Source organism: Mizuhopecten yessoensis, unplaced genomic scaffold, assembly GCF_002113885.1.
Source record: "Mizuhopecten yessoensis strain PY_sf001 unplaced genomic scaffold, ASM211388v2 scaffold2671, whole genome shotgun sequence".
NCBI classification, from domain to species: Eukaryota; Metazoa; Mollusca; class Bivalvia; order Pectinida; family Pectinidae; genus Mizuhopecten; species Mizuhopecten yessoensis.
Genome location: NW_018404662.1, coordinates 1375688 through 1401402, shown reverse-complemented (window position 1 = coordinate 1401402; position 25715 = coordinate 1375688). Strand labels below are relative to the sequence as shown.

At 40.9% G+C, this 25715-nt stretch overlaps 1 protein-coding gene and 2 long non-coding RNA genes across 4 annotated transcripts in view; 1 reads left to right on the top strand and 2 right to left on the bottom strand.

Moving 5' to 3' along the window:
- LOC110446303 overlaps positions 1-13148 on the top strand; it is a 19994-nt gene extending 6846 nt beyond the window's left edge. For both annotated transcript variants that reach the window (XR_002462447.1, XR_002462446.1), the window contains one exon: positions 13007-13148. This is a non-coding gene — a long non-coding RNA (uncharacterized LOC110446303). The remainder of the gene's footprint in view (positions 1-13006) is intronic.
- LOC110446301 (otolin-1-like) lies at positions 10986-25715 on the bottom strand. The gene is made up of 7 exons (XM_021491379.1): positions 25488-25715; positions 25240-25355; positions 14301-14375; positions 14095-14175; positions 13574-13654; positions 12511-12858; positions 10986-11905 (listed from the first exon to the last, which is right to left on the bottom strand). The coding sequence occupies exons 1-7, from the start codon at positions 25694-25696 to the stop codon at positions 11514-11516; spliced, it is 1302 nt and encodes a 433-aa protein (XP_021347054.1). The 5' UTR covers positions 25697-25715; the 3' UTR covers positions 10986-11513.
- On the bottom strand, positions 21736-23436 carry LOC110446302. The gene is made up of 2 exons (XR_002462445.1): positions 22733-23436; positions 21736-22423 (listed from the first exon to the last, which is right to left on the bottom strand). It is a non-coding gene; the product is annotated as an uncharacterized LOC110446302 (long non-coding RNA).

Genomic DNA, 25715 nt, shown 5'->3' with positions numbered 1-25715 from the left:
GTCTATGTAGGGAAATAACATTTTGGAACAACATTTGTTTAATTTTCATTGGAAGTAATTCAATTTGGGTTAGCGTTATCAGTATTGGATATTAGTTTGATGGTATGCATATATCAGCCCTGACTGACCCCCAGGGGCTGATGAGTGGGGCCAAAAAGGGTCAAATTGATGGAATTTCAAAAATCTTCTTCTCAAGACCCAGATTTTGTAGAATCAAATACTCTTCATAGATGGAAGGGTCTTAAAGTGCTTTCCAAAATTGTGAATTTCTTGACTCTAGGTTCTCATGTTTCCCCTTGCGGAGGGGGGTAAACTTTATTATAGTTTATATAGGGATTCACATTTTGGACCAACGTTTGTTTAATTTCCATTGGAAGTAATTCAATTTTGGTCAGCATAACTTTTCGGATAGCAGTTTGATGGTATGCACATATCAGCATATCAGCCCTGACTGGCCCCCAGGGGATGATGGTCAAAACTGGTCAAATTGACTGAAATCTCAAAACCTACTTCTCAAGACCCAGATATGGTAAAATAGAATACTCTTCATAGATGGAAGGGTTTTGGGTGCTCTCCCAAAAATGTGATGACCCTAGGGTCTCACGTTTACCCTTGGGCGGGGGGGGGGCAACATTTATTATGGTTTATATTGGCAAATGATACTTTGGATATTACATGTTGATAACTTGATTGGAATTATACCCCTGAGTTGACAGTTTAATACCGTGGAGAAAAAAATTATCCAAGGGCTGTAGGGCAGGGCCCAAAGGAGTCAGTGTGCTAAAATTTCTTCATTTTCCTTGTTTAGAATCAGAGTTGCTAGTTTCAGATACTTTTCAGTCTTAAATCTGTATGCTAGATATTGAATAAGGTGGTTTTATTGTTTATTGTCACTTTGAATAATATTTCTGTTCATGTTTTAAAAACAAAAATCAACTCTCTGTACAAATATATCAGAACTCAGGTGACCGTTAAGGCCCATGGGCCTCTTGTTATAAATGTTGACATGTTAATAGGTTTATATTGCTTAGATTGAACACATTATTAAAGGTTACAAATGCAATATTATAAGCTAACATGGTATCGGTCAATAAAATGTTACTTGAACCATATATATTAAGTTTTATGATTGGGTATCATGTTCGAGGACAACTATCGTATGGACGATAATGACCAGCTGGAAATGTAAATTAAGTCCAGCTTAACCAGACGAGGTCCAGGATGGACGTGCCGGAAAATAATATGTGCGCACATGAATGCATATATTCACACGTTTTATTATATAAAATCACATTCCTTTACATCATCCTTACCTAGACATACGTCACACTAAGTGTAGGCACTGGAACCGGACAATATACAAATACGCTTTTTGAAAAGCACTTCGCATTCTTCACGGTGATCTTAAGATAAAATGATGTATATATATATATATGTGTGTGTATGTATTTCAGCTAACAGACAATTTACAATATTCATTATACTTTGTAGTAAGAATTGCGATATCACTGCCACAAAGTGACTTTTACTCTGATATGATGTTGCCTTTTTACAGTCCCGCAGTAAAGCTCAAAGAGGAGATATTGCAGGAGCCAAAGCCAGCGTACAATATGCATTGGGATTAAACATTACATAATACCTTCCCCGGTTCCTCATTTATCATCGTCATGCTTGTCGTATATTTCTTCGTACACTGATAAGAGCTGCTTGTTTGTTTTACTGACTGTCCAGATACATAAACAACATCTATCAGCCGACGATAAAGATGCAGAAAACATGATAAGGAACTTGTGTCGAAGCTTTGAGACAGACTTTGGCTTGCTTGTTATCTTATCTGTTCTCAAAATAAAATCATTTTTTATTACTTCCATATGATATATAACTGTTCTATATCCCAGACACATAATACTGTTCATAACATGAAATAGGATAAATAACAAGTGTTCAATACTTGTTTGCATGAATACAACTTCATTGACGTCTACAAAAGAATTAAGGTTTTTAAGCAATCTCACCTTTCTGAATAAGCGCTCATTGTATTTATTCTTGTTTAAATAACTGTATACTGAAGTAATAACTAACATTGTTCACGTCAAGTTTGTATTTAGAGGATCCTTAAATAATAAGAGTAATAGCATTAGTGTTTATTTTCATTTAATTTGTGTATCGTCTTCTTACCAGCTAAGGACGTTCCTCATTTTGTGTCATGTTTGCCTCCTCACGATAGCGCGGATCCGATGTCCACTTTAGAGTGCTATCTTACTGAAATAGCATGCTGAACGCACCAAGACCACTTTTACACCCGAACACATTTTACTGAGAATGAGAAAACCAGTTTTTGCCATAATAAACACTGAACGTTAAAGAGACGTATCGTCAAGAAAAAGAATATTTCAGTTATTGAATTAATGTGTTGTCTGAACCGTCAGGTTTGTTACGATGCTGATGCCGTATAAATAGTCCATTCCAAATGTCCAGTTAGACCACACGATGTGTACGGAAAACCCCATCAATGTAGCTCCGATAACGTTTCGTGACGGCTCTAAGATGCCGTCTTTATATGACTACTTCATTGAAATATCATGCCAAGTTTATATGACTACCTCACTGAAATATCATGCCGAGTTTATATGACTACCTCACTGAAATATCATGCCGAGTTTATATGACTACCTCACTGAAATATCATGCCGAGTATATATGACTACCTCACTGAAATATCATGCCGAGTTTATATGACCACCTCACTGAATTATCATGCCGAGTTTATATGACTACCTCACTGAAATATCATGCCGAGTTTATATGACTACCTCACTGAAATATCATGCCGACTTGAACACTTTCTGAATCGTTAAAGCTTTAAATAAGTTCAACGTATGTTCCATTTGTTAAAATTTTTACTATAATATCGGATTTTCTGTAAAAAAATAAATTAAGCCGATCCCATTTATTTCAGGTCTTCTCTGAAAAGCGACCAAAATAAATACGCTGCACCCATTGCAATATTTCAGATCTTTATATTTCTCTCTACTTTTAACTGCCTTTATTTCTCAGCGCCTTGCTTGGCAGTGCCTCACTTCTTGCTTTAATGTTGAAAGTTTGCCCGTTCTGTCCCCAGGCCTCGACATAACGACAGTTCCTGCTTTACCTTCAGCATTAAGGATAAAATGGCCTCCTTAGCTGTTGATAGGGTGGTAAAACCTTTACAACTAACTCTTAAAACAAACTAAAAATTGTCTTATCTCCGATGTTTATTTATTGGAATTTAAAATTGAACAATGTGTAAAAGTATATAGGTGTCATCGCACTGAAATATTGTAACCTGTACAAAGTTCCACTGCAGGCATAATCTTTTACATTTGAGGCGACTAAGGCAAAGCGCCATGTTAAATTTGATTATTGTCTCGACTTTTATTGAAGGGATATTCAGGTAACCGTTACTGATCTGTTTCTCTCATTAATTATTATTATTATTTTATTCTTAACGGTCAACTTGAATACATTGTAAAAGTGGCTATCATTTAGTTATATCTTTCCGAACAGACCGACAGTTTTTAGATAGATAAGAATTGTAGAGATACTGACTTCTTAAAAAAGTTATTTGTGTTCTGATATATAATCATAAAAAAATATCTTGTTGGCTGAAGGTCAATGCAATCTAATAACAGGTGTTTCACTGTAAATGGTTTGTGACATGCTGTGCATTGAATGAAGCTGGTCTTCGTTATTCAATAAATAAGAATGGGTTATGTAGGAATGACTAATCCAGGGCGACCAAGGACAACCTCGTCTCGGCGTTTTCTCCATAGCTTGGATGCCATTCACTGATTTTCAGTTTGACACAGTGTTATTTATTGTCTACGCATTGATTCCAAGTATTTGCCACTTTGAACTTACAAATTTTGTTATTAACGGTTTAAAATCTGTAACATGAAGATTAGAATAAACAGGTGGTAGCAATAAAGCCGTTTGCGCGATCCACATGTCCGATTTGGTTTGGTTTGGTTTAGTACTGTTTAACGTCCTATCAATAGCTATGTTCATTTAAGGCGGCCTACCATGTGTGCAAGATAGATGCGTGCAGTGTATGTGTGTGTGTTTTTGGAGGCTGCGATGTGTTCGTCTCCTTGTGATAGCGTGGAACTGATGTCGACTTTATAGTGCTACCTCACTGAAACATACTGCCGAAGACACCCAACAGGACACTCCGCCCAGTCACATTATAATGACAACGGGCGAACCAGTCGTCCCACTCCTAAATTGCTGAGCGTTAAGCAGGAATAGAAACTACCATTTTACAGACTCTGGTATGTCTCGGCCAGGGGACAGAACCCAAAGCCTTCCTCATAGGGCGAATGTTCAACTAAAGGCCAAAGTCGAGGCATTGTCAATTGAGACATTAGGAAGAAGAAAGTTGTTAAGAAAGATGTCCGGAAACCCAGCATAATGTAATGTGACATTTTGAGGTAATACCGTGTAATAGTGTTAATATTTTCCTAATTGAGATAGTCTTTAAAGTTGTCAGAATATTTCATTTCAGTAATAATTACCATAACTTTAGTATGCATATACAATACCTACTCCCAGCTTCGTAGCCCCAAAACAAAAGATTCAAATATCCCTACCTCCCTACCGTGACGTAACCTATATCTCGATGACAGAGCCAAGGAGTGATCTCCCTTCCTCAAACCCCCTTTTATGGAGCCTAAAGGCAGCCAGGATGAGGAGGCAAGGGGAGGAATACAGGGTGGGACTCCATAAAGTTATGGTAAGTATTACATCATGAAAATTGGTTTTACTTCAAAAACCTCAATTTCATTTCAGTAATAATTACCATAACTTTAGTATGCGAATTCGTCTGACCGCAGTGGAGGCTTCGAATCCAGGCAAACCAGGCTGACGGAACGAACTCGAGACATGCTCAAGGTAGGGAAAAGGTTCAAGGAACTCCCCTAATAAAGCCCCGAAAGTAATTAAAAAATGGAAAACCTCCCCGTGAAACGAGCAGGTGTACCACCGTGGTGCCTGATAGCATACTATTTAAAATCACTGAATTACTGTGGAGGAACAGCCACAGACTGTGCAACCACCACCGGTCCAAGGGAATACAATCCATCAGAATGAGAGGCCAAGGACCGGAGATAAAAATCCGTGAAGGTAGTCTGTCCGCGCCAGAAAGCTGCGGACATGACCTCCTGAAAGGGGGACCCATTGAGGAGGGCCCATGACGCAGCAAGGGCCCTGATCTCATGCGCCCTCACCTTATACAACGCCCGAACCTGATCATCCGAGTGGTCGTAACCGTACTTGATGACCTGACAGATCCATCTAGACACTGACTGAGAAGAGATATCCTGTTGACCCTGCTTAATGGGCAAAAACAGACGAGATCGAGGACCTCGCCCCCCCCTGGTTTTATCGAGGTAAAACCTAAGCGCCCGACAGGGACAGAGCAACCTATCCCGTTCCTCAGCTCCAACGAAGGCAGTCAAAGACGGAATCTTAATCGGATCGGGCGAGAAGCCAGGAACCTGATTCTTAGCCATAAAGGCAGGATCAGTGAGAAGGGTAACGGCAGAGTAATTCCTGGACCATCGGAGGCAAGAGGGGTGAGAAGACAAGGCATGAATCTCACTCCTCCTTCGACCTGAGGCCAGGGCAACAAGGAATACCACCTTGTAAGTAACAAACTTCAAGGAGGCAGACGCTAAAGGCTCATAAGGTGCCCGCATCAGCGATTCGAGCACCAGTGGCAAATTCCACTGCGGAGCCAACTGCCGGACCCTAGGCCTGTCCAACCCAAACCCCCTAATCAAGGCAGAAAGAGAGGAGGACGAGCCTACCTCCGACCTACCATGAACAGAGAGAACACTAGCAATGGCCGTGCGATAACCAGCGATAGTGCCAGGGGCAAGATTGCGGTCCCTAAACAGCCAAAGAAGGAAGTCCGCAATCACCTGGACAGTAGCCTTGATCGGATCAACCTTCCTGCCGACACACCAATCACAGTAAATCTTCCATCGTGACTGGTAGACGGCAGATGAGGAAGCCCTAATTGATCGAGCGATGCGATCTGACACGTCCCTAGAAAAGCCCGCCTGAGCGAGGCCTCCTGAGATAGCTTCCACGCGTGAAGGTGGAGGATCTCCGGACGAGAGTGCATCGTCCTGGAACGAGGCTGGCGAAGGAGGTTCGCTCTGAGAGGAAGAGCCAGGGGCTCTTCCACCAGAAGCGACAAAAGCTCCGGAAACCAAGGCTGCCTCGGCCACAGGGGCGCTATCAGGAGGAGGGAACACTGATGCTCCCGAAACTTCTGCAGCACCCTGCCCACCATGTTGAAGGGTGGGAATGCATATGCATGCATTCCCTCCCAATCCAGAGACAGAGCGTCCACGGCCCAAGCCCTTGGATCTGGTACCGGAGAGACAAACGTTGGCAACTGATTGTTCAGTGAAGTGGCGAACAGGTCTATGTGAGGCCTGTCCCACACCTGACAAATTCCCACGAAAATCGAGGGATTCAGTTGCCACTCTGTCAAAACCGGCTGGCGGCGCCTGGAAAGAGTATCCGCCAGAACATTCAACCTGCCTGGTAGATGCTTGACACAAATTGTCAACTGCATTTCCTGACATAGAAGCAGAATGCGGATAGCGAGGGCACACAGGGTGTGAGACCTGGTTCCCCCCTGTCTCTCCAGATACGCGACAACCGTAGTGTTGTCCGTAGCCACACAAACCACCTTGGAATGCAGGATCTCCCGAAAAGACTGCAGAGCCAACAGAACAGCCCTCATCTCGAGCACATTGCTGTGCTCCGAGAGCTGTTCCCCAGACCACTCCCCCGACTGGCAACGCCCGTCGAGATAAGCTCCCCACCCTGTCATGGATGCATCCGTGTACAGGGTCATAGTGGGAACTGGCTTGGACAAAGGAACCCCTCGGAGAACATTGTCCTGATGAGTCCACCAGCGTGCGTACTCCTTGACCGACTGGTTCAGAGGAAGCAAGGCTTCCCAATCCCTTGAAGAAGGGACCCAGTTGGCAAGGAGAAACATCTGGAGAGGCCTGATGTGAAGTCTCCCTAAGGGGACCACATCGGCCAGGGCGTTGAGATATCCCAGAAAACTGAGAAACCAACGTACCTGGACTTGAGACCGGCCGATAAAGGTCACAGCAAAAGCCCTGGCATTCTCGAACTTCCCCATCGGTGGAAGGGCGATGCCCTGAACCGTATTGAAACGGTTCCCCAGAAAAACAAAATCCTGAGATGGGGAAACCTCCGACTTTTCTCTGGAAGGAATGAAGCCGACCTTGAGTAAGAGTTTCAGAACCAACCGAGTGACCTGCACCAGAAACTCTCTCACTAGGTGGAGCATGAGGGAGTCGTCGAAATAGATGGGAACATCTATTCCTCGAGAGTGCAGGAATCCCACGACCACCTGCAGCAGCTTGGTGAAAACCAAAGGTGCAGTCGTGAGCCCGAACGGCATGGCCCGGAACTGGAAGACCTTTCCGTTGCAAGTAAAACGGAGGTACTTCCGTGCCGACTTCTTGATGGGGATGTGGAAGTAGGCGTCCTTTAGATCTACTGAAGTCGCCCACATTCCCTCTCTCACGGAGGCGATAATACCCCGAGGAGTCTCCATCTTGAAGTGAGGAGAATCTACGTGCTTGTTGAAGGCACTTAGATCTATGATGGGACGCCACGCCCCGGACTTCTTCCGAACCAGAAACATTCTGGAGTAGAACCCGGGAGTGCATCCCGACATAGGAACCTCCTCGACCGCGCCCTTGGTAAGCATGGTCCTTACTTCCTCCTGGAGCGCCAGAGCCTTTTCCGGATCCCCCGGTGGAGGAAAAAGATTGGCTCCGACGCTTTGGGCGGATCCCGCACTAGCGGAATGCCTAACCCCTCCTTGATCACAGACAAGGCCCATGCGTCTTCCGTAATTCCCTTCCACTCTGGAAGGAAAGCAGAAAGACGTCCCCCCACAGGAAGATCTGGTCGAGGCAGATCGAGACCTTGCCAGGCAAGAGAATCGTCTGCTGACCCGAAGCCTAATTCTGCGGTAGAAGGACCTAAGCTTGAGCCGAGAGGACTGCAGTCCTCCCGGCCAAACTCGTCGTCTGACATGACCAAGGAGGGAAGAAGAGGTAAGTATTACATCATGAAAATAAGTTTTACTTCAAAAACCTCAAAATTATCGACTTCGGTACACCACTTGATTTAATGTGTTCAAGGGCCAGATAGATAGCGTGGGCTCTTGCAGAAAATATTGATGCATCATTTGGTAACCGGCATCTAAAAGCGGCAACTGTTGCAACTATGGGTGCGGCGACTTTATGATCGTCTTTCGAACCATCAGTATAGAATGATTTAAAGTCCTTATATTTCAACTGCAATTTCGAAAAGGATAAACGAAAGTCATAAGTATCAGTGTCAGATTTTACTGTTTCATGGAGTGTAAAGTCAACCTTGGGCGAAGTCATAAGCCATGGAGGAACATCAATTGTTGCAATTGATTGAATAGCATCGACATTTATTTTAGCTTTTTCCAAGAGGGACTTAATGCGAATACCAAAGGTTGGAATACATTTTGCATTGTTTTGCAATACAGTTTCATAATTTGGATTGAATACGAATGAATAGGATGGATTTGAAGGATTTTATTTTAATTGAATTGTATACTGCAATGACAGTTTCTCTCGACGATTATATAGTGATGGTTCGTTTGCTTCCACGTAGAGACTAGCAACTGGCGTAGCTTTGAAAGTCTTAGACCCTGATGGGATACGGTATCCAACAGTTTTAGGTACGACTCTCTTGCGGATCCTTACACAATGTACCCATAATCCAGTTGGGATCTTATAAGTGCTCTATAGATTCTTAGTAATACTTTCTTATCAGCGCCCCAGTCAGAAAAAAAAACATTTATCTTTTCTTTCTTGCGTACTCACCCCTTTTGATAGAGTTTCTCTTCGCATATTTCTTCATATTTGTATGTTGTTGTTTAACGTCCTCGCAAATTATTATATACCTAATTGACATAACTATCAAGATATGGTAAGCTCTCAATAGATTATTGACAACTGGTTAAATCAACGGTTTGGAACAAAATTTGGTTCCGTTCTGAATTGCTTATTCGTTTTAAGTTCAACGGCTTCGCAAAAGATAAGGTCATTTAAGGACAGGTGCGCTGGAAGACCCAGAATCCTAAGGTCATTTAAAGACAGGTGCGCTGGAAAACCCAGAATCTTAAGGTCATTTAAAGACAGGTGCCCTCGAAGACCCAGAATCTTAAGGTCATTTAAAGACAGGTGCCCTGGAAGACCCAGAATCCTAAAGTCATTCAAAGAAAAGTGCCCTTGAAGACAGCTATTCTGCAGGGTCCCAACACAAGTCGCTCTTTATGAAATTTACCAGGATACATCAGGATGATATTTACTATTGTTGTTTGGTAAGGAAACCAAACATCATTCAGCATAATTATGTCCAATATTTATCAAAAAATAAAACAATTGTAGGCGTACACATCAACATTTTACATATTAAGAATGTGTCCATGCACCTCCGCTTTAAAAAAAACCCATTGTTTTTATTAAAACTTGTGGCTCCCTGAGATTGAAAAAGGAATCATTATTTGACCGTTTAATGGTAAACAAGATGTCGTCATTTGTTAATCATTCAACTAATTCATCTGGATAAAATTATATCCTACAGTTGTTTTTTCCTACCATTTAAGTTTAAACTGAGAAACTGATATTGATCATACACATCTTTAGGTTTACCATTTATCTATGTATGCTATGATACTTTGTATAAAATTACTCTGAAATATATTTTCTTCTTGATTTGTTTATATAAACATTTTTACCTGGTAACAAACATTTTTGTAACCTATGATGGAACCCGTGAATCAAAAATCATAATATACAATGACGAGTAAATTATTCTTTGTTGTCATGTTTTTCATGTTCATTGATACTATCTAGTCTCTATTTTTCATCCACAGTTACTAAAAGCATATGCATGCAGCCAGACAACACCACCAATGTTCACATCCACATTTGCACCAAAACAGAATTATCATAATATTATAATAGCAAAAATATAATGCTACACCATTGAAATGAATGCGGTTCGGATTAAGCTTTTTTCAAACTGTACTTTTAAACTGGTTTACTTGCAAGTCATACAGTGGTCTATACATTTTCTTCAATCCCCGGATATAGCGTACTGTTTTTTTCCTTGTTAACATATACCCTGTTGAAATGATAAACCAATCGGAAAAGTACATAATGTATGTCTACTGATATTATATAATTCTCGGTTATATGACTTTTTATTATTCATTTAAAAGAGCCATATTATGAAATTAACCCATTCATTATAAATAGATAAATGAAATCTGAGATAAATGAAATATGTACTTCAGTCTTATAAACTAGTAAACGATGTACAGCACCGGAGTTAACACTAGTGTGCACTGGAGTTTATAATCCTGTGCACTAGAGGTAACACAGCAGTGCACTTTAGTGGAGGTCGTGACCCTTTATAAGACCTAGGCATGTAGAGGGACGGTGATATTTGATTTTGGTTGTCATGTCCATAAGATATAGATATAGACTCAGTAACTCGAGGACAGATTTAGCATTGCAACTGCTATTCCAGTGAGATAGCACTATCAAATCGGTATCGGATTGGCGCTATCACAAGGAGGCAAGCACACCAACAAACCCTTCCCCGGCACCACCTTCACTCTTACACAACACACATGGAGGTACGTCCTTAAATCACCTTAAATCTTAATAGGACCCTAAACAAAGGAAACTTAACCAATCGTTTAACTACTAAATTCACAGGAGATTTTACAGGAAAGGAGTATGTAACGTATATTTATGTTCGATACAGTTTCTGTGCAATTGATATATAACTATTAACACTCTATTGATCTTTACAATAAAATATGATACATTGTGCAGCCAATTTGTTCGATATTGATGTATTTACATAATTTATGCTATTAAGTTTTGGTTTGGTGTGTTAGCTTTCGTAAATGTCTTTTTTACAGTGTTGTTGGTCCTAAACCAATACAAAAACAAACAAAACAAAAACATGGGGTAGAAGAGAAAGATGTCTACCCAAAGTAGTCGTCGCTACCTCTATATCTCTCCTTCACGATTATCCACTAAAACTCCAAGAAAAGATATAATCTACATGTCTTTATATTATTATAGATTGACTATCAATTCAAAATATAGATTATGGTAGATTATGATATATGTATATATACGAGTGTGCATCTACTGTCTTTTCGGTGGCGTTTTTCTGGGCACGTGTAGCTCGTTGTTAGTGTGACAGATAGAAGCATAACGAGTTCATGTCCTAGACATTTCAGGAATACCGCATCATTTGCGCACACTGTCCTGATATGGCCTTAACTGTTTCAAATTAGCAAAACACATCCGGAATACTTTAAATATCCGAAACCACCCCGATATTTTCTTGGTTTATACTGGATGTAAAAAGAAACCTGAAAACGAAGAGGAATTTCCTAAAATAGTCCCAGGTGAAACGGAATCTTGCAAGATAAGGACACGATCAGTGACACTCAGCCGTATAACTACAGTCGTAGAACCGATGTTCCCATTGCTGACTGAACCCTGAACAATCAGCTGGCCACGTTCACTTCCGTTGACCATCAGGAGTGTTTTGAGAGTGTGTTCAGAATTCACCTCTATAGACCACGTGAATACGTAAATACCTGTCACTTTACATGTGAAGAGGCCAGACCTCTCGTATGATGTTCCAATTTTCGTCCCTATATTAGGAAATGCGATCACTTCATTGGACATGGCATTGATGGTTTGGTAAAATCTGGCATAAAATGCGATTTGTGCGTCTGTAAAATAACAAATGCTATTCAATTTTTACTGATGTTTTAACATATTATATAATAATAAAAATAATAATAATTCGAGGTTCTTGTTAACCACTAATCACAACCTAAATACGGTTCACAAATTATTATCAGTGGTTATAGGGCCTTTGCATCGAGCCAATACCTTTCTCAACTCACTGGGGAGCTTACAGTCGGTTCTGCCATTTCGGCGATAACAGCTAGCATTCAACAATTCTAGCACTGCCCTACCACGTACTCATTTACAGCTGAGTCGACTGCAACAAGCAAAGATACAACACAGTGCCGTGCCGTGACTCGAACACGCAACCCTTCTTTCACGAGCCCGGTGTCCTACCACTAGACTACAGTGTCTCCTTATATACGTATACTCTTAAATATAATTACGTTTGGTAAGGTAACATTTAGTACAATCGCTTTGTAGAATCTTGTTTGTCGCAAAAGCAAAAACACTCTTCTTCGGGGATGCACATATTAGTTGCCTCTTACAACATGAATCTGGTAACAGCACGCACATGTATATTTTTTCTGTATAATCGACTTCCACAGGTGTATATAAAAGTGACTTTTTCAGTAAAACAACTCACCCATAGGGCATACATCCCCTTTCAACCCCTTTTGTCCCTTCAACCCTGTAGGTCCTATTGGCCCCTGTATACCAGATGTCCCTTTCAGTCCGGCTAGTCCAGGCGTCCCCGAATCTCCTTTCAGTCCTGCTAGTCCAGGCGTCCCTGAATCTCCTTTCAGCCCAACTGTTCCTGGCGCCCCTATGCCCTTTTGTCCTGCTGGTCCAGGTATTCCTGTATCTCCTTTTTGTCCTGTTGGTCCAGTGTCCCCTGTATTCCCTTTATGTCCTCCTGGTCCAGTCGTCCCTGTATTCCCTTTCTGGCCTTGTATTCCAGAATTGCCAGGTTCACCTTTTCCTCCTTTTGGACCTGTTATAATTGATTACATGTATCATGTTATGTATTATATAGAACAATAATACCCCTTTACATTGACATAAGGGTCCAGTCTAAAAACAGTTAAGTTCGGTAGGTCATAAACGATTAAAATATCTGATGTATCTTTTGTTTTGCTCAGTGTTTGACGTCCTCGAAGGAGCAAATGTCAGACCTGCTACCATTGTATCCGTCTGCATAATCGAAGCACTGAGACTGAAGCAGGGCAACTGTAGAATCTGATTTTCTTCTGTGAGACATTTGAGAAAATAAATTTGTATATGTAACTGCAATTTAAGAATCTGTTGGTTCCTATACTTGTGACCGTGTTGAGTGCCATGTAGCCGCGTCCAGGTTATGATATGTGAGAGAGATCGTACTATAAAATTGTACCATCGTCTTTAAACAGCTTTGGTGAAGATGCAGAACCACTAACAAACTATTGCAAGATTATCCAATCAGAGAACGTGAGTCATTTTGAACCAAGCCAAACAATAGGTTACATGTGTCATATGGGACAGGAAACATAATCGGCGGGAGTGTCTGACTATACCTCACAAGGGTTTATAATTGCTTGTATATCCTTTTGGACCGTTGTGATGTTTTACAATAATACCTGAACACAATTCAAATGATATACTAAACATTTTGAAGTCTGTTATTATATAAAATATGTGTCTTTTACGTAAGAAAATTTAATTGCAATTACCGTCTATTCCATCGTCCCCATTGAAACCAGAGATACCGGCGTCTCCTTTAATCCCAGGATCACCCTTTTCACCTTTATGACCTTGAGAGAATAAAAATGAGATTCATCTTTTCTAAACCACCAAAATTCATACTTAATAAATTCAACCACATCCGTACTACTCTGGTATTCCCTAGTATGACAGGTTCATCATGTTTGTTTGTGAAACTAAAACACACCTGAAACCGCCACACATACACACATTTACGCATACACAACACGAATTGAGGCACGTCCCCAAATGACCTTAGCTGTTGATAGGACATTAAAAAAAACAAAAAAAAACGAAACTATAGGGATCTCAAGCAGGCGCCTGATGGTCGACTACTACGGGTTTAATATTTTCTGAAATCACTAGCTCGAAAATTCACAGGTCCACAAATGAGACCTGACGAAGCTAATTCTGATATAGACCACGGTCATAATGAAAATATTTTGATGGAAATAACCCTTAATTAAAAAATAATATGTTTGTCTATTACCATCGTATCCATCGTCCCCGTTAAAACCAGGTATACCGGCGTCTCCTTTAGGTCCACGATCACCCTTTTCTCCCTTTTGACCTTATGAAGTAAACAATTACAATACTATTATATGGAATGTTATACATCTTCATATTAAAGAAAATTTATTTTCATATTCACAGAAAGTATGGAGATTAAAATGAAGGGCTTAATTACAATCTAACCGTTGTTTTCGATGAAGCCAGGAATACTTGCTTCTCTTTGAAGACCACGATCACTTTTTGCTCCCTTTTGATCTACTGAAATATAAAACAAATCATATTTTGCAGAAAAAGTATTCTTTGCAATATGAAAGACAGTATGTTTTCATGTTTGTAATAGAGGTGGTTTTGTTGTGAGATGTAGAACAACTCCTCTGGGTTTTGTTCACTGTCATTTTATTGCTCGTTATAAAACCAAAAGAACCCTGCAACAAGTACAAAGTACAAGCTACAGTCATATATATATATAAAATAGACACACATAATCATATTTAATAGTACAAATGCAAGGGAAATAACTCTTACACGATTTCATAACTTTTACCCTTACAAATCAACTATAAGGCAATACACATTACAATTACAACTTTTATGAAATACAATCAAACTGAAGATTTGACTCAAAACAAAGTTACTGGACAATATATTAAATTCACAGTTAGCAGTCTAGCGACCTATACCTTCTCAAATCAATACTATATATATACTCTTACATAAAAAACACAATAGCATACCTGAGTGTGGCACAAGGCCTTGGCTACTATCTATTTGTATAATTACGACGCCTTCTTCAATCGTATGCAATAAAGACATCTAAATAAATTTATCGAACCTTAGTCAAATGGGCACAACGTAATAACGCCTCTTACAAAAAAATCAAATTACATCACCTCCATTATTACGTTTTCATATAAAAAAAATACATTAATCATATCTGATTTCTTATTAAAGGAATAACAAATCATCTATACTTAGATTAGATCCAAATAGAATTATATCTCAAATAAAACACATAATACATATACGTTGGGTATTACACAAAGACAAAGAAACACTTACATTACATCTCTCCGTCCGTCAACTACGAGTCCTCAAAAGGTACTAGCGTGATTTATTTGCCCACAAAGAAACACGCGCCAAAACTGACCACCCAGAACGAACCAATGAAAACGCATACACAACTTGACGTAACACTACTGACCAATGAACAACTGTATGGTATACCAACATATCAACATACGTAACGAGCAGAATACCACAATACACCTATAGACATAACATCACAGTATAGAATACAACACGCGGACGCGGTAGTTACATTACTCGGAGTATGAAATATATACATGGACAGTCGACGCGCTACGGACGGACTTAGTAAACAAACATACATACAAGCAAATACATTAATTATATCCCTGTTACATCCTCCCCTGCTTTGTGGAATGTCGTCCACGACAAACTAAACTGAAACAAAACTGAAAATTAGTAACAAATCAGTACTTAAGGTATAATTACTTCATAACTACATTAATACCCTGAAATATTTAATCATAATTAAGATGGTATACTTGAACTCCATATCTGGCATCTCACATATATGTATTCCTGAAATTGAACTTGTAAATATACATAACATACAAAAAATAGCACAATGCATGACTAACAGGCAACAATAACCCTGAAACTCACACTTGGACTTGCACTAGCAACTTCCGAGTTGCTGGTACTTCTGTAAAAACAAGTATAATAAACTATAAATCCAAAAAAAACCACACCGACTTAAAAAAACAAAATTAAAACACACTTATTTTCCTGTAATGATATGGAGAAGCGCCATGGCGACCTCCTCCCCCTTGTCTTTGAAGACATCGGAGGATGACAGCTGAGTCAAAAAGTGAGCCCGGGATATCCACTCAGGTTCCCCTTGTTGCTGTGAGCATACATAGGCTCCACTCTGTAACCACTCAGGTTTCCTCCGATCTCTCTGTGACCGTCTTAGCTGATGTGAACTTTCCTTATTACTATCATCCGACGAAATGTCTTCTGGTTGCTCCTCCCCAGGAAACTCCTTCACTTCCGCCTCCAACTCTTCTGAGAGGGCGTCCCCTCCTACTCTGACTCATCAACGACAATGTCTTCCTGAATGCTGGTGTCATCGGAGATATCATCTATCTTATCCATTCTGACAACCATCATTTCCTCATCCGACGACGACTCAGATCCATCTTCCTCATCCGATACAACGAGTTCAATCTCTTTCGTCTGGCGGGGTCGCTGACGTCTTGGAGCGGGTGTAGGTGTTACACGTCCTGGTAAAAAAGTAATCGGGAGTAGCAGATTTCTATGTAGGGTCCTGATCCTGCCTTCTCCATCTTCCCTCTGTACATCAAATACCGGAACGTCCTGGTTAGGTTTACGTTTCACAAGATACGGAACTTCCTCCCACTTGTCGGCGATCTTGTGCTTACCGTCGAACGCGACAACCTTAACCAAAACTCGGTCGCCTACTGTGAGAGTAGCTCCACGTACCTTAGTGTCGTAATTCGTCTTCTGTCTTGTTTTGGCGTAGTTGGAACTTGATGACGCAAGTGTATAGGCCTTCTTGAGCCGTTGTCTTAAAGCTTCTACATACGCCGTCATTGTTCCTGTGGGTTTTTCCGTTAATACTCCAAATGCTAAATCCACTGGGATCCTTGGATTTCTCCCAAACATAAGGAAATAAGGCGTCTGTCCTGTTGATTCCTGGCGAGTGCAGTTGTATGCATGCACCAACGCTGCAGTATTAGACTTCCAATCTTGTTTGCGCTTTCCTGATAAAGTTCCAAGCACTCCAATGAGTGTCCGATTAAATCGCTCACAAAGTCCGTTTCCCATAGGATGATATGGCGTAGTGTTCGACTTATCTATCCCTGTCACGGCGCACAGTTCCTTCATCAGATGACTCATGAAATTTTGGCCTTGGTCCGTGTGAATCCGTTGCGGTAATCCATAGTGGACAACAAAGTTGTTAAAAAATACTTCCGCTACAGTACGGGCTTTTTGATCCTTGGTCGGAATCGCGACAGCATACCTGGTAAAATGGTCCGTGATGACTAGGATACTGTCATGTCCACCCTTGGACTTCTCCAAACTTACAAAGTCCATACAGACAAGTTCAAGAGGCTGACAAGTCCTGATACTTACCAATGGCGCTCTGATGTTAGTCGGTGTTTTCATGCGTATACATCTCTCACAATGCTTAACCCACTTTTCCACATCTCGTCCCATGCCTACCCAGTAAAATCGATCCTGGAGCAGTGAAAGTGTCCGGTCTCGTCCTTGGTGTCCCATGTCGTTATGCACCATAGTGATGACTGTGGCGATCTTGCATCGGGGTAACACTTGCGTAATAGTCAGTTCCCCATTCCGCTGAGTCTCTCTACAAAGTACACCATCCTTCAGTCTGAGCTTCTCAAAATGTTTCAAAAAAACTGAGTGTTCTTGTGAAGGAGGGAGATCTTGTCGCTTTGGTCGAATACCAGCTTTGACGAGCGGAATCCATGTAGATAACACAGGGTCTTGACCTTGAGCGGCGATAATGTCCTCTGTTCCAGTAACATCTGGGTCACTTATGGCATCTAAAGTAGCTGCTGACATGGAAAGAGTGTCGATGAAAGTGTTACAGTGTATCCCATTGTTAATGGCCTTGATCGTTTGGTTGGAAATTATGCCTGAATCTGTTCTGTCTTCCAACAAGGGGTGTCGTGACATTGCATCCGCATCTGCATTGCTGGTCCCTGGTCGATACACAATGTCAAAATCATACGATCCCAGAGCCGCTACCCATCTCTGTGATGTCGCGTCTAATTTCGCAGACGTCAGTACATAAGTCAACGGATTATTATCCGTAAGTACGGTAAAATGTCGTCCAACCAAGTAATCCCCAAACTTCTCAGTCACTGCCCACTTCATCGCAAGAAATTCTAATTTATGAGCTGGGTACCTTTTCTCTGACTTGGAAAGTCCACGGCTTGCATATGCAATGACTCTCTTGCGGTTGTCATGTTCCTGGTAGAGAATGGCACCCAAACCCAACAGCGACGCATCAGTGTGCAATTCAAAAGGTTGGCTGAAGTCTGGATAACTCATTATCGGAGGTCCGGAGAGACATGACTTCAGAGCTTCAAAAGATTCTTCCTGCTCCGTCTCCCATGTCCAGGACTGCACATTTTGACCCTTCTTCTTTCCTCCTTTTGTAGTCTTCAGTGGTACTGGCATCAGAATAGTTAAGGGCTTGGCTACCCGGCTGAAATTCTTTATGAAGCGTCGATAATACCCAATAAATCCTAGGAAGCGTCTTACATCCTCTGGATTCTGTGGGCGTGGCCAGTTCTTCACTTTCTCCACTTTGTCCGGATCAGGCTCAATCCCTTCCTCGGATACCACATGTCCGACATACTTTACTTTCCGCTGGAACAACGAGCACTTCTCTGGTGACAACTTCAACCCTGCATCGGATATTCGCTTGAAGACTTTCTCCAAGTTGTCAAGGTGTCCCTCATAGTCCTTGGCAAACACAATCACGTCATCAATGTACACGTAACATATGGTAGTGTGTAATTCACCCATCACATCCTCCATCAACCGTTGGTAAATGGCGGGTGCATTGGCCAATCCGAAAGGCATCCGGTTATACTCATAAAACCCCAAAGGGCCAACAGTGAAGGCAGTTCGTTCCTTGTGGTCTTCATGAAGCTCAACTTGATGATAACCGGATTTCATGTCGATGACAGAAAAGTACCGGTTACCAGCCAAGGAGTCTAGCATCTCGTCCACTCTAGGGAGGGCGTAAGCATCCTTCACTGTCCGTTGGTTAAGTTGGCGGTAGTCCACGCACATACGCAGTGACCCATTCTTCTTCCTCACCAACACAACGTTAGATGCCCATGGAGAGTGGGAACGCTGAATAATCCCTGCAACGAAAAGCTGTTGTAAATGATTCCGCACTTCGTCGAACATAGTTGGTATGGTTCTCCGACAACGTTGCTTAAACGGCGTCAAATCCTCTAAATCTATCCTATGTCTAACCGTGTCTGTATTTCCGATGTCTATATCGCTAGTGGAAAAACTTGACCGGTATCTCTCCAGCAGCTCCCTTACTCTAATGACCTGTCCCTCACTAAGGTCCTCTGTGTTTATCGCCACCTTACAGAGAACATCGTCAAGCTCATCAGTCGATGATATCTGGCTGACATCTTCAACTGTCACTGGCTGGAGTTCACACAACAGGGCTCGAGGCTGAATAGTAACGGTCCTTGTAGACAGGTTGCTAATGTGCACCGGGATAACAGGCCTCTGGTCAAAGTGATACGGCACAATGGTTGGCACAACATCTAAATCATCCGGAATGCTAGAACCAGGAGTAGGTTGAACTAAGGCGCAAACTGGAGGGTAGGCCAAGCTTTTGTCCATGTATCCTTTAATAGTGATATCCGTGTTAGGCGGAATAGTCAGAGGTTCCGTCAAAGCACATCTCACAACTGCTAATCGGTCCTTGTATCGTCTGAGCTCCCTCTCCCGAAGTGTGATACATCTGAAGGCTAAGTACATTGGGCTTACCAGTCTTGCCTTCTGTAAAAATGTTGCACCGTACTCCTCCTGAACCTTCTCCATCAGACCTGTCAGCAGATTGGTTCCAACCAAAAGTGGCACACTAGAGTTGTAAGGGCTAGGTGGTACAACCAAGAGTAGACAATCCAGAAGTCTACTGTTCTCTTCCCCCAAACCTGTACCGCTAAAAGTAAGCTCGGTCTGCACAAACCCCTCGTATGGCAACATCTGTCCATCAGCACACTCAATCTTAAGGATGGTGTCCAAGGGCTTGATCTCCAAATGATTAAGATGTTGGAGATAGAACGCTTTGCTGACCGTTGATACAGTTGAGCCTGTGTCAAGTAACGCTTTAGCCGAAACTCCTTCGACAATAACAGGAACTTCTGTAGTGCTTCCAACCAGGTCTGCCGGTTTCCTATCGACTTGCTGGGCATGGTTAATACCTCTAAGACCTAACGTTTGCCCGCCGACATAGGTCTGCTGTCGTTTAACGGATCCTGCTTTAAATGATCCAAACGTACTCTGCATCCCAAGGCTATATGTCCTTCCTGGCCACAACGATAACAGGTGGGTTCCGGAAAATCCCTAGCCAAATTATCAACACCACCATGTCCCGGGTTGCGATAACCTTGGTAGGACTTGCGGTCTCTGTTGCGTTGACCCCGGGGAGCTGGAGGATCTCTCCCAGGATTTCGCTGTTCTAACCGGTTGCATCTGCTGCAAGCTGGTGGATCATGCCCTTAATCTCGTCCAACTCCGACTTGGGTGGTGGTTTGCTGACCTCAATAGTGGATTTGGCGGATGCAGTCGGTTTCTTCTTTTCCTCTGGTATATGGTATGCATGATCTTGCTCCACCCGACGAATTGCAACTCTCAGCTTGTCGAAATCACTGATCCTTTCATATAGATGTCCAGTTATGTCCTTCAGCTTCGTCTGGAGTCCTGACCAAAAAATGGTGCGTAGCATAGAATCTTTCCTCATGTCATCCATGTAAGTACCTTCAGAGGCTTTGTTGAGCAAGTCTTCCACCCGGCAACTCCATGCTGATACTTCCTCCTCAGGTGTCTGTTTGGCGCTGTAGAATCGTGCCAACAACATCTCTGACTGCTCCACTATCCCATACACGCTGTCCATCTTGGCCAAAATCTGTGAAATGCTCGCATCAGGGGATAATCTGGAGCGTATCTTCAATGCTTCTCCTCTGAGGCTACTTCTGATAGCTTGTGAAATGGCCTGGTCTGAATGTCCCTCCTTCATAATGCATGCCACTTCACTCCTCCACACATCATATGAAGCATCTTTCTTGGTGTCTCCGGGGAAATGAATCATCTTCGGAAAATGCTGGATAGATGATGGGGTATACATAGTCTGACCCTTAATGCCAGCCTTGGAGTCTGCACTATCCTCCAACTTTTCCTCAGTACCTCCACTCTGTGCCTTCATCCATGCCTGAAAATCATCTAGTGTATCCACCTTAGGCTTAACTTTCATTGCCTTTAAATGACTTACCAATAACTCAATTTCCTGATCTGTCATCTCCTCAGCCATGTTAAAATCTGTAGGTTAATACACACAGGCAAATGAGGTAATACAAACAGTTATTAAGTAAATATGAACACATGGGATGGGGATATTTGTAGCTTAACTAAACCTTAATGAGGGTAGACTTGTATTATTTTATTTCAACTAAATACCAAGACTCTCCACTGCAAGCACATATATGTAGAACTATAATATGTAGTTCTTCTCAGATACTCATGCCCTGCCGCCACCTAGAAAATTGTCATCCTGAAAATTTAAATCCGATAAAAAAAATATCATAATAACTATACAAACCGGAACTCTAAATATCAACGGTCTGGAATCTGAAAAAAAAATGTAAATTCGAAATAAGAAACACGGCTTGCGATTGTTTACTATATCGTTAAACGGCGCGAAGTGTAACGCGAATTGTAACGCAAAGTCAAAACTACAACTACAATTCCAGAAGAAAAAAGAAGAAAAAAAAATATATATCACAAAAAAATTATAACCACTGAAAAAAAAAACACTCCCAACTCACCTTATAATGTGTATGAATAAATACTCCAAGTCACAAATCCAAACTCCCAACTGTCACTGAACTAGATGACCGAAGCACAATACAACCTAAGTCCAAGTCATGTTATGTCAACACGTACTCATGTATACACACGCAAGTAAACACAACACAGGGAATTCAGAAAAATAATCATGAGAAATAAACGCAAAGTGAAAATAAATAATTTTACAAGATAATTAATTATTCTAAATATTTAAACGCACAATTACAGCTAAATAATGTTCAATACAGTCAATATTTTCGATGCAGCAATAGTTTACCAAATGTCAATGTCCACGTAGGTCCCAAAACTCCAAAAGTCACATTCACAAAGTATCGTTGTCGGAAAAACGGATGTTTTTACCGGAAACAGGAAACAGGAAGTCGACGGTCTGAAAACAGCATGCGCAGTGATGCTCACAGGTAAATCATCCCGGAAATATCCGGAAAGATCCGAGTGTCAAGACGAACGGAGATTGTAGACAAGTAGATCGGAATCGTCGTACTCACTCAATATGACAGCTCACTGGAGGCTCCATTGTAGTAGAGGTGGTTTTGTTGTGAGACATAGGACAACTCCTCTGGGTTTTGTTCACTGTCATTTTATTGCTCGTTGTAAAAACCAAAAGAACCCTGCAACAAGTACAAAGTACAAGCTACAGTCATATATATATATAAAATAGACACACATAATCATATTTAATAGTACAAATGCAAGGGAAATAACTCTTACACGATTTCATAACTTTTACCCTTACAAATCAACTATAAGGCAATACACATTACAATTACAACTTTTATGAAATACAATCAAACTGAAGATTTGACTCAAAACAAAGTTACTGGACAATATATTAAATTCACAGTTAGCAGTCTAGCGACCTATACCTTCTCAAATCAATACTATATATATACTCTTACATAAAAAACACAATAGCATACCTGAGTGTGGCACAAGGCCTTGGCTACTATCTATTTGTATAATTACGACGCCTTCTTCAATCGTATGCAATACGGATATACTGTAATTAAAATAAAAGACATCTAAATAAATTTATCGAACCTTAGTCAAATGGGCACAACGTAATAACGCCTCTTACAAAAAATCAAATTACATCACCTCCATTATTACGTTTTCATATAAAAAAATACATTAATCATATCTGATTTCTTATTAAAGGAATAACAAATCATCTATACTTAGATTAGATCCAAATAGAATTATATCTCAAATAAAACACATAATACATATACGTTGGGTATTACACAAAGACAAAGAAACACTTACATTACATCTCTCCGTCCGTCAACTACGAGTCCTCAAAAGGTACTAGCGTGATTTATTTGCCCACAAAGAAACACGCGCCAAAACTGACCACCCAGAACGAACCAATGAAAACGCATACACAACTTGACGTAACACTACTGACCAATGAACAACTGTATGGTATACCAACATATCAACATACGTAACGAGCAGAATACCACAATACACCTATAGACATAACATCACAGTATAGAATACAACACGCGGACGCGGTAGTTACATTACTCGGAGTATGAAATATATACATGGACAGTCGACGCGCTACGGACGGACTTAGTAAACAAACATACATACAAGCAAATACATTAATTATATCCCTGTTACATGTTCACAATTTAAACTGGTATGAATGATGACTTTCCGCAGAATGCTAACGTCTTCAACACGCTTTGGTAGACCTCAACATATCCTCATCTCCCTTTAGCCACGTTGCTGTTCCCCACTATATCCTGTAGTTATAAAACGATATTAATACGGCCTATCATTATAAAAGACAGGCAGGGCTAGCTGACGGGAAACATTAAAAACTAAATCCGAAAAACTATGACACATGGCAATTTAAGAATATCTAATTTTTCATTAAATATTAAAAATAAAAAGTTTTATCACCAACTTTCAAGTCAATCATTTAAATTTAACAGGTCACCTTGATATGTTGATCGAGAAAATAAATGAAAAAGTCGTAACCGATCACTAGCACAATAAGCACACACAGGAGAATATGTCAGTCACCCAGCTACACATAAAAAGATGAAAACCATACCGTACATTTGTAACATCACATCAGAATACAATGCTTAGACAAACTGCATCATCGGAAATAAAGTCGGCATCAGATTCGCTCGAGCACAAGGAGGCAAATACACCTACATACCCGGTCTCCAGCACACATACACACCTACACACAACACACAGGGAGGAATTTCCTTGAATGACCTTAACTGTTAATAGGACGTTAAACAGTATAAAACGAAACATCGAAAATAACGATCATATATTATATCGTTGAAACTAGCAGTTACAACAGTATCAAAATGGAGCTTTAAAAACTAACACAATATTTTAAACTGGTAATTACTTGTCAAGAATATGATGGCAATAATGACACTCCGAGTGGTTATATGAAAGGTACACAAAAAGGACAATCCTTTTTCTCATGCACAAACTGAGGGATTTTAACCAACATCTTTGGACAAGAGAAGTAACGTTTCGTACAAACGGAGGCTGTGGCCCCTCTCGAGGAATAGGCAAAGTTTATGGGGATACACTTTTAAAATCTTTCTTTTTCTGTATGAATTTAGGGAAACGAAACAAATTTGGTGTAATGCATCCTTAAATAAAGGGGACACATTTTTGATATGGAGGGTGTGCCCCCGATCCCCAAATCCTGGATGTGTGGCCATATATAGGAAACTGTTGAAAATCTTCAAAATCCTTCTTCTTGTCCCTGCAGGTAGGGCGTTAGAAATGTACCTGCTGCCTGCCCCCATTGCATGAGGGTGTTAAGCATCACTTGACCAAAGGGCCTCAATTTTTTGTATAAATTTTGTGTAGAAAATCATTTTAAAAAAGGGACTTCATTTGGGTAAACGGAGAGTGGAACCTCTCTAGTTTAAAAGGCTGCAATAGGGAGTGATATTCGCTACCTTACTATTGGAGGGATTGCGATCAAATTTGTTGTATGGTAACTCTCGGCAATAGAACCTACATTTTGTATAAATGGCGAGCGGCGCTCAATAGGAGGAATGAAGAGATATCTTGTCTTGTGTTACCCTGAAATAGAGGGGTAAGGCCCAATAGGGGAAATTAAGGTAAATGTAAAAAACATAGACCGCTTCAGTGAGGCAGCAAGAAGGGACGCAATGAGAGACTGGTGTGAGACAGGGCCAATTTTTGGAAATAGTTGCAGTGAAATATTTTAAGAGAATGTTTTCCAGAGGTTGCTTATTATCCAGGTGAGAGCGATACAGACCCTCTTGGCTTCTTGCTCTTTAAATTGTGATACATGCAATATTGTGTGGGTAATTTATTGAAAAAAATATTACCCATGTTTACAATATTCTTACTATAAACTGGAACGTAAGTAATGTGTTTGAATGCAGAAAAGGCAAATGTCACTCACGTGCGATTTCCTGCGGTGCTAGAAAAGCTGATCTACTGTGCGCAAACTTTGGATGGACGGGTTGGCTTGCTTGTTCATCAGTTCTGACACTTTTCGTTGAAGGTATGTGATTAAATCTTGAACACAAACATTTAAAAACATACTTTATATCAGTAGTTGTTATCATTTTTTCTAGCCAATCTTCAAATGAAGTATCTGTCCCATTCGTATTTATATGATCAATTTAAGTTGATAAAGCTTACACTTACCTTAGTGAGCGAAATTCATCCGACAGAAGATGATATTGATGCTCGAGTTCTCTGTGTTGTTGGCGAAGACTATCGAAATCCGACACTACCTTTTGAACAATGTCTAGGAGGGATGTAATCTGATTTTGCAAATTTGTCTTATTTTCGTCAGCTTGGGCTGAGGAAATTATCCAGGTTAACACCACCAACCAAATTTTAGCTCCTTCCATTTTGTGTGTGTAGCGATTA

Bases quoted from the DNA above. Each gene is read 5' to 3' on its own strand.
- LOC110446301 (XM_021491379.1), bottom strand. From the start codon at position 25,696: ATGGAAGGAGCTAAAATTTGGTTGGTGGTGTTAACCTGGATAATTTCC. The intron at 13,655-14,094 runs GTAATAGACAAA...TATTCTCTCAAG, and splicing joins CGGGGACGATGGATACGATG to GTCATAAAGGTGAAAAGGGT. The intron at 12,859-13,573 runs GTAATTGCAATT...CAATTATAACAG, and splicing joins TGGGGACGATGGAATAGACG to GTCCAAAAGGAGGAAAAGGT.